We start from the raw sequence: 10,263 nt of genomic DNA, 5'->3' as shown, positions 1-10,263 counted from the left end.
TGCTTACCCACTGTAACCAGAGCCATGTACCCACATTGGATATGAGTTGACACTCGAGGTCGTGTATACTCAACTCTATTTTAGGTTTTCACAGACAGACAAGTTCAAGTGACAAGCAAACACATGGGAAAGCAGAGTGAGGGATGTTATGGAAGCATACACATTTGCATGCATGTACACATGTATAGCCCAAATGACCACACAAACACACAGATCCACACAATTTTTCCAGTTTACAACTAATTTACTGATAAAACATTTTGTAATATGATAGGCACATTAAACATCTGTTACACAGGAATATCTCTCTCTAAAATAAACATGAAATGTACATTTTTCATCTGATTAGGTAAAGTCTGTGATACCAATAAATTCTGTTAACCCTGCAAAATACGTAAATCATAAGTCAAAAAAAGGATAGTTAATGTAATGGCAAGAATAGTTTGTTTACTAGAAAACATCCTGACCCTTTTAGTGCTAGGACAGAAGGCCAAAAGCAAACCCAAATATTTCATTTTTGATTAAATCAGACCATTTCAGGCAAATGCCATATAAATAACATGAGGGTCAAGAACATGAAAAATCATTTCAACTTATTGATCAAAGAAGTTTTAAGTTCTTCAATTCCAGGCAAACCATTGCTAGAAAATGAAATCTTTCTCTGCAAACTGTATGATAATCTGTTAAACAATCCCAACAAAATAAATCTTATTTTACAGCTTTCATTTGATGATTTAAGACATTATTTCAAGGGCAAAAGGATGTCATGCTGTACAGGAGGCACACAGATTTGGCAAGTTCACCAGCAGCACCATGATTCAAAAGGCCCTAAAATCCATCATACCTCATGCTTAAAATTCAATCGACTTTTCTCTTTCTTAACCAAATAATTATGTCAAAATATACTATTGACATCTGAGACCAGAGGGGAGAAAGAAAAGAGAAAATGGCCAAAAAATAAATTAAAAAGGCCAAAAAAGAGGGGGGGGGGGTTAAGAAATAAAGAGAAATAACCACACACGTTCCTCAAGTATGTATGCTTTCACAGTATTCCTGAGCATTGAACCTGCAGATTAAGATTAAAGGGCTTTTAATGTTCTTGATTCTGAGCCCTTTACAACATCAGGCCAGAGATGTCTAAACCCTTAAAACAGAATTTAAGATTTAGATTATGGTGATAATCATACAGTATATTATTTAAAGCCAATTTACAGTTCCTTCTCTTCACTGAAAGCTCTTATAATGAATGTTTTTGAAATGCAAACATTCTTGTGTGAATCTCAAAAAAAAAAAAATAATAAATATGAAAAGAACATGTCCAAGTCATATTTCACCCTAAATTCAAAAGAAATAAGAAATTGTATTTGGCTTCAAGTAAATAAATATCCATTCATGTATGAATTCTTGTTACAAAAAAAAAGATCGCTGTATTACAGTAATGAGCTATTGAGTAATGAGCTATTGAGAATAATGGGCATCGCCAAAAAAATAAAACTTGCCAGTAATTAACATTTTTGGGCATCAGGGGAACGTTAATTATCATACAATCATGTCACAATGGAAAAAAGTTTTTTTTTTTTTATGAGATTCATGAGTACAATAATAATTATAATAATAATAATAATGATCTTTATGAATTAGTTGTACAGTTAGGTGAATTTGCAATAATTTTAGGTGATTTAAGAAAAAAGAAATTGATACATACAAAACGGTTACTAATGCAAACTGTGCCTGCCTGTATAGTAGGTATACTATTGTACTATTGTCTTCAAAAGGGCCCAGAAGACAAGGAAACATAATTCAATGCCTAATCCAAATGCCCATTTAACTTCTTTTTTTTTTTTTTTACTCAGTGAGATAAACAAACCTTGGTAAAAATGGTAACATCTAAATGTCCCTTAAATGGCCACACCTTTCTCTCACAGCCTCCCAACAAGTAAACAGAAAGCTGACCAGTTGTGCATTAATCCCTTTTAGCCAGCAGGAGGCCCACTCTGCAGACACTCATTACAGAGAGCAATCTCAGGGTTAACAAGCAAGAACCAAACCTGAGATTGACCACTTAAAATCATCTGTCATTGAGTGTTGGTAAAACACCCAGCTGCCTGGTCAACAAACTGCTTAAAAGAAAACAGAGGGGCGAGGCATTGCCGTCACATGACTTCACAAGAGACGCCTAGGCAGCCCTGTTTCCTGTCCTCTCTATCGTTTAGTTTTTTCATGCGATAATGCCGAATCTCACGAACAAGGGTGTAAAAAGCATCCTCAACTCCCTGGGAAAAAAAAAAAAAGGAGAAATGCAACAATGTAGTATAATCGTAAAAAATAAAACTTTCCTAACACACACATACAAATGTTTGTACTGCGGATTCTTGTAGCACAAAACACATGAATGATTCACATTTAAAAGTATGACAGTTGAAGTCAGAAGTTTACATACACTTTGGCCAAATACATTTAAACTCTTTTACAATTCCTGTAATTTATTCATAGAAAACATTCCCTGTCTTTGGTCAGTTATGATCACTACTTTATTTTAAGAATGTGAAATATCAGGATAATAGTTGAGAGAATTATTTAAGCTTTTATTTCTTTCATCACATTCCCAGTGGGACAGAAGTTCACATATACTGTTAGTATTTGGTAGCATAGCCTTTAAATAGTTTAACTTGGGTGAAACATTTTGGGTAGCCTTCCACAAGCTTCTCACAATAAGTCCTGGAATTTTAGCCCATTCCTCCAGACAGAACTGGTGTAACTGAGTCAGGTTTGTGAGCCTCCTTGCTCACACATGCTTTTTCAGTTCTGCCCACAAATTTTCTATCGGATTGAGGTCAGGGCTTTGTGATGGCCACTCCAATACCTTGATTTTGTTGTCCTTAAGCCATTTTGCCACAACTTTGGAGGCATGCTTGGGATAATTGTCCATTTGGAAGACCCATTTGCTACCAAGCTCTTACTTCCTGGCTGATGTCTTGCTTCAATATATCCACATAATTTTCCTTCCTCATGTTGCCATCTATTTTCTGAAGTGCACCAGTCCCTCCTGCAGCAAAGCACCCCACAACATGATGCTGCCACCCCCTGCTTCACGGTTGGGATGGGTGAGGCTTGCAAGCAGAAGAACACCTTTTTCCTCCAAAAAATAACGATGGGCATTATGGCAGAAAGGTTCCATTTCTGTTTCAATAGACCAGAGGACATGTCTCCAAAAAGTAAGATCTTTGTTCCCATGTGCACTTGCAAACTGTAGTCTGGCTTTTTTATGATGGTTTTGGAGCATTGGCTTCTTCCGTGTTGAGGAGCCTTTCAGGTTATGTCGATATGAGACTCGTTTTACTGTGGATATAGATACTTGTCTACCCGTTTCCTCCAGCATCTTCACAAGGTACTCTACTGTTGTTCTGAGATTGATTTGCACTTTTCGCACAAAACAATGTTGATCTCCAGGAGACAGAATGAGTCTCCTTCCTGAGCGGTATGATGGCTGCGTGGCCCCATGGGGTTTATTCTTGCTTAATGCTGTTTTTACAGATGAACGCGGTACCTTAAGGCGTTTGGAAATTGCTCCCAAGGATGAACCAGACTTGTGGTGGTCCACAATTTTTTTCTGAGGTCTTGGCTGATTTATTTTGATTTTTCCATGAGGCCAAGCAAAGAGGCAATGAGTTTGAAGGTAGGCCTTAAAATACATCCACAGGTACACCTCCAATTCAGTACACCTCATACATACAAGCTAATTGGCTAACTGTCACGCTTGACATGATTTTCTGGAATTTTCCAAGCTGCTTAAAGGCACAGTTAACGGAGTATATGTAAACTTCTGACCCACTGGAATTGTGATATAGTAAATTAAAAGTGAAACAATCTGTCTGGAAACAATTGTTGGAAAAATTACTCATGTCATGCACAAAGTAGATGTCCGAAACAACTTGCCAGATATTAAATCTGTGGAGTGGTTAAAAAATTAGTTTTAATGACCTAAGTGTATGTAAACTTCTGACTTCAATTATAATAATATAATAATATAATATTAATATTCAGTCTTTGCCTACCTGTCTGGTCTTGGCAGACGTTTCTACAAACTCTATACCATAGCTTCGGGCAAGTTCCTGAGCTTGCTTTGTGTCCACCGTTCTGGCCAAATCACACTTGTTCCCAACTAGGACCATGGGGACGTCATCGGAATCCTTCACTCGCTTGATCTGCTCTCTAAAAAGCACGTATTACACAGTGTAAAAACAAACACTACCTTAATATGAATGCACAAGTCAAATAAATATACTTAAAAATAGTGTCGCAAAATACATATGTGAAAATCATGACACTTTAACTGAAACTGCTTTGATTGGCTCACAGACCTGTACAAATGCACATCGGCAAAGGATTTGCTGTTGTTTATGGCGAAGACACAGAGGAAGCCCTCTCCTGTCCTCATGTACTGGTCCCTCATTGCACTGTACTCCTCCTGACCTGCAGTGTCCAGGATGTCCAGCAGACACGTCTCACCATCAATGACCACTTGCTTCCTGTAAGAGTCCTGTGGAGATGGAAGTATTCAGCACTGTAACTCTGCATTGGATGGGATATTTAAAGTCTAATGACATAGGCAAGTGGCCCAAATATAGCAAATATCAAGTGGTTCAAATATGAATGTGTTATATAGTGTAATGGATATAGCAATATTAAAGATAATTATTAAGTGCATGTTATGCCGAAAGCAGCGTTACATGCTATTGCTTCGAAAAAGTTCTGACAGTTTGTAGGTTTATAAGTAAAGGTAACACATAGCATCAGTAAAGTGTTTGTATACATCCTGGCAGAGACGTTAAGTTTTATTAGGGCTGTGAATTGAATAATTATTTTAATTTTTTTTATTAATCACAGTTTTCTGTGATTAATTGTGACCAATCTTGGTTCATGGTACATTAAAACAAACATTATATTTACTTTATACTTTGTCTCAAAGAACATGCAAGAAATAGTTTCATCATTTATGGTAATTATTTAAATATGTACATGTTAAAATGTTTCGTTTTTTGCAGAAAGAGTTAATGCGACAATTTTTTTACAGGTATGAATCTTTCATACAAGTATACAAGTATGTGTACATGCCATAAAATCAGTGGACATGCTGTAATTAAAAGTTGGGCAAAATCTCTTCTGGTCTTTTCTAGTGGACTTTTTTAAATAATAAGATCAAATGGGCAGATTTCATTCATAGAAAGCTTTTTTGGCAAGATAAATTAAGTCTAATAATTATTAGAAACTATACATAGGGATATACATCAAATTTAAAGCTAAAGTTTAATATGCTGAAATTTAAAATCTCAAAATTATTATTTTCTCAGGCTGCCGTTCAGTCTCTATCATGCACACTTTGGGTCTCTCTCGCCCAGTTTTGGCAGTGAGAGTGTGTTTACGGGCAATGCGTAAAGAGTTACAGCCACTTGTGCATATCTCTCCCACACCTGGCTCACCACTTGCTAATTAAGTTTCCATTCTCTGTACAATAAATCTGCTCTTGTTTTTATTAGGTTCGCGACATGCGTTGCAGGTCATGAATAAGCGTGCACTGCTCCACACTATCAGTTTCTGTGCTAAGATGTACAGTAGATGCGAGCATGTACCTCCTGGAAATGTATTTATGCCAATTTTAGCCACAGGAAGTAAGGAAAAACATTAGTGAAGTTTAAGGAAGAGAAATTAATATGGATATTGCATTAATTGTGTTAATGTTTTTTTTACGCATTACAGTAAACTATTAAATCGGAGAAATTTAAATGTTAAATTTCCCAGCCCTAGTTTTTATTATTGTTTATTATGCATTTGTTAAGTCTCGTACTAACACAAATGTCAGAGCAGAAGACAAATTATACAGCCAAACTATAAATAATCTATAACTAATGCTTCACAATATATGTAATGATGTGGCATCATACAGAAACTTAGAAAGTGCAACTGCTCTCCGTAAGCATGGCCTTTGGAAAAAGTGAGGTTGAATGATTGTTTTGAGTACCTCAATAGTGGGGTCGTATTCATCCACAAAGTGATTCTGAATGAGCTGAATGGTCAAAGCGCTCTTCCCAACACCACCTGCTCCCACAACAACCAACTTATACTCCGTCATTTTATAGTCTTGAGCCCAACCTGCAATAAAGACAGATAGATCGAAACAGAGGGAGAGAGAGTTTGCACAGACATATTATTTTAACATTAATACTTCATTACTGCATTCATAAGTCAATACAAATTCTAACTTGTATATATTTGTGCAGATAGCTTAACTTACAACTCGCTGTCTGTGTATATACATATGTTTATTAACGCTTTGGCAGTTTAACCCCTTGTGTGATTCTTAAATCTTTAGAGAAGGGAATATAAAACAGCATGTCAATGCATGGACATTCAAACAATGGATGCACTCTTGTGTTGTCCAGTTCTGTGTATACAACATTGCAACTTCAATGGTTGCTAGCAAGGACTACAAACATTATCCCTGCAATCTATTTTTAGAATAGCTTCTAAATGTCAAAGTTGTTCTCAGGTTTAGCAGTTAACGTCACTGAACATGAGCAGAAGTCACAACCCCCTGTTTTTTTAATGCAACCTTAACCTGAGACAGATTAAACATCTTGGCTTGAACATAGCTTTTTTTACATTCAACAATTCAGCAGATTTAAAATGTATTAGGACATATGTGCACAATTCTAAAATACTCCCTTAAACATATTTCAATACTTAGAATATTAAATGCTTTAAAGCAATTACAAACTAGATTTTGACTGACTGAAAAACTCATGCAGTTTGGTTGGTGTGTTACTATTTCCTGAAAAAAAAAAAAAACATTTGATTGAATGACTGGACACTGATTAAGAAAAATATCAAAAAGGTACAATAATTTTAGGCTAAATCTGTGTTCAATTATAATTGTAAAATTGACTTTGTTTAGTTAGTCCACAAGAGGGTGCAACAAATACATACAAGCCAAACAGCACCGTATTATATTATAGCAAATATTGTTTTTCCGCAACAGTGCCCTCCCACTTTTTCCCCATTAATTTCTTCCATAGACTTTAAAAAAAATCCTATATTAAAGAGTTGTAAAGTATGAACCAAACCAACCAGCTCCGAATTTAATCACAACATTACATACTAAATCCAACAAAAAGACAAAAGGTACAAGTCTGTGCACTTACCGTCTTTCACGAGGGCAGAGACTACAATCCCATGAAACACTGCGAATGACGTAATCGAATATAAAAATATATACAACTATTCATTTTAGGTTGTTGATTAGAAGTATAGAAAAAATATAGTTTATTGAGAAATATTCAGATAAACACAAATATCTAAATATTAAGTGCAGGGAGACTGACTCATTTGTGTCATTCAAAGTGCTTCACAGGAGTAAGTGGTCATGTCCGGTTTTATTTCGCAGGCCCTGTTGGCTGCGGTCCTCTGATTGGTGGAACTTTCTCTGCTGAACCATGAGGAACGTCGTTGTTCAACTGGAATTCTGCCATTAAAGACGATTTTTAAACAATGAAGCTTAAATAACACAGATGGATGGCTTCAACTGAAGCATATACCATAGATAAATCACTTTGTCTATGGAAGAAATGAATGGGATTTTTACTTTCGGAACCAGACTGTGGTGCTCTAGTCGCCTGAACTCGGTGGTGAAGCGGTTAAGACTCTAAACCCAGGGGCTGTTCAAACAGACGACACACAACGGAATGGAACAGAATGCGAGGATCTCGAGATGCACGTTTCCAAATTGAACTCTTTTCCTGCCAAAGCAATTTAAAAAAACCCATTGCTTAAACTAACACTGATTGGAGAGCAAGACACAAGACCCAAAGACCTCCATTTAATGGGCTGTTCAACCCGAAAGATTTTGAGTCCTTCTACAAACAATTTTCCAGTTGTTTTTCTATGCAAACAAGACAAGCATCTTTGTCCATTTCACCATGTTTTTAGAAGCGGTGTCAAGTTAAAAAGAACCTTTTTAAACACGTCTTGAGACAACTGCATTCTGTTAAACTGTATTTGTTGCGCTGCATCTAGACTTTTTTAGCGCAATAATGTGATTGATCTGGAGTAATCATCAGTGTTTGGCACACATCCAAAATTCAAATGCACAGTTTTAGATTTCGAATGTCCATTTTTATCTTAAATTTGATGAACATTTGAATATTAATTTCAAATCTTTAGTTTTGAACGATTACTCAATTAAAGGTGCACTCAGTAACTTTTGCGTTTGTGTTATCTTGGATCTACAGTGACACCTAGTGGTGTGGATGCAGCATCATTTAAAATAAATAGTTAGAAATTCACTTTACACAATCAGCCATGATTAATTTAATCCAAGAGTGAAAGTGTCCAATATAAAGGCAGTAACTGAGATTGAGCGAGTAGTATTCGGCTGGTCATGTGATTCTAACATGGCAGCCCCCATGAGGAGACCCTATCCTTGTAGAATAAAATAGCTTTTATAAGAATACTGATATGACTGGATACTTTCATGTGATCACATGAAATTTATAACTATGTTTCAAAATTACAATTATTAATTTCTTTAGGATTAAAACTTTATTAATGAGGAAAAAAAAATGCACCTTTATATTCCATTACTCGATTAAAAAAATTTGACTAGTCTGCAAATCAAAAACAAGGCGGAACGCAGTCCATGGACGTTGGTCCAAACACATATTGAAAAGAAGTGCCAGTTGTGAGAGAGCACTTCACTTTAAATTTGAAAAACCACAACAAGATTTACATTTAACCAAAACCACTTCTGCAATGCAACAACACTTGCAAAGATGGCATCCAGTTTTCACAGACCTGCTGGACACAGCATAGCAAGTTCAATAGGTAGACTGCATGCGAATTGCGGTGCTGCGTCCAGATGCAGCAGAGAAGTTGAGCCCTTCATTGCCGCAGGGACACACTGAACTCAGCTGAATGCTTGCACGGAGTCTAAACCTATTTATCTACACAATAATTTACAATATAGACTCTTATGAAACGCCATCAAATAATGTCATGAAATTGAGTCAGACATGATGAAAGTTTCACATGCAGCGATGAACACACAAACACTTTCTGTTCAATAAATCTGACTGAATCCAGATGATCTAGGAAGGTTATTTTCAATGTGATTTGGGTTCTGTTTGGTGTAAATTAATTACCATTTAAATGTAAATGTGATATTCCTCCTCATGTATATTAGATTTCATGATGATTACATTTTTAATAGCAGCAATGCACCACTTCTGATAAATACTGTATAGTTTATGGCCATTATCATTTGTAAAACTCAATGTTGGGAATCCAGAGAACTTAACACACACACACACACACACAAACAACACACACACACACACACACACACACACACACACACACACACACACACGGAAACAGATCCATATTTAAGTCCTTTTTTTACTATAAATTCCCCTACCTGTCCAGTAGATGGCGACTTACATTGTAAGGACCTGATATTGAGCTGGCATTTTCTTCTATTGTGTGTAAGTAATATAAAATGGACATAAACTTCATGCACATTTACTCTAACATACTGTGTAAGTGGGCAGCTCGCTTGAAGTTGATACACAGCCTTTACGTCGCACGAAAGAGGAAATCAGTTTTTTTTTAAACAAAAGATCCACCGCGCGTTTTCCGAGGCAAATAAGCATACAAACTAATGCAAACAGTCGATGATGGTCATAAACGTGAATGTTATTGGTTTATAAGACGTGTATGTTGAGAGGAAACTCACCCCTTAAACTGCACTTCTGCGACCTCTGCCTGATCTGATCAACAGGGCGCTGATAATTACAGCTGTCTCGCCCAAAATAATGCCATGAGTAACCTATAGAGTTACTTTACACTAGTCTGGTAGCAGCATAACATGCACGAAAAGTATTAGTTAGGCGGCTGTAGATTCACGGCGTAAAACTGTAGTTAAATAAGTCAATCTAAAGTTTCGGATAGGAGTTGGCCAAGCAGCTTCCCTTAGAACTTTCAGAGGGGACTTCCGGCTTCATAATTCCTCAAACAATTTCAAAATACAAGTCCTGCAACACGGCTAAACAGAGTGTCGTGTCTAATATCACATAATATATATATATATATATATATATATATATATATATATATAATTTTCTTTTTTTTTAAAGAACAGTTTCAACCAAATGTCAATCAAAAGTAAATCTCTTCTAGATTGATATGTTGCTGGTATTGAAAATTATCAAT

General features: G+C 36.1%; 1 protein-coding gene across 1 annotated transcript; it reads right to left on the bottom strand.

Annotated features, from left to right (window-relative positions):
• Positions 1-149: 149 nt before the first annotated feature.
• nras (NRAS proto-oncogene, GTPase) lies at positions 150-10,042 on the bottom strand. Its single transcript, XM_052093783.1, has 5 exons — positions 9,788-10,042; positions 6,020-6,150; positions 4,362-4,540; positions 4,056-4,212; positions 150-2,273 (listed from the first exon to the last, which is right to left on the bottom strand). The coding sequence occupies exons 2-5, from the start codon at positions 6,128-6,130 to the stop codon at positions 2,154-2,156; spliced, it is 567 nt and encodes a 188-aa protein (XP_051949743.1). The 5' UTR covers positions 6,131-6,150; positions 9,788-10,042; the 3' UTR covers positions 150-2,153.
• Between the last annotated feature and the right edge of the window lie 221 nt (positions 10,043-10,263).

Source organism: Xyrauchen texanus, chromosome 27 (assembly GCF_025860055.1).
Source record: "Xyrauchen texanus isolate HMW12.3.18 chromosome 27, RBS_HiC_50CHRs, whole genome shotgun sequence".
In the NCBI taxonomy this organism is placed as follows: Eukaryota; Metazoa; Chordata; class Actinopteri; order Cypriniformes; family Catostomidae; genus Xyrauchen; species Xyrauchen texanus.
The sequence above is the reverse complement of the archived record's forward strand: the minus strand, read 5'-3'. Positions and strand labels throughout refer to the sequence as shown.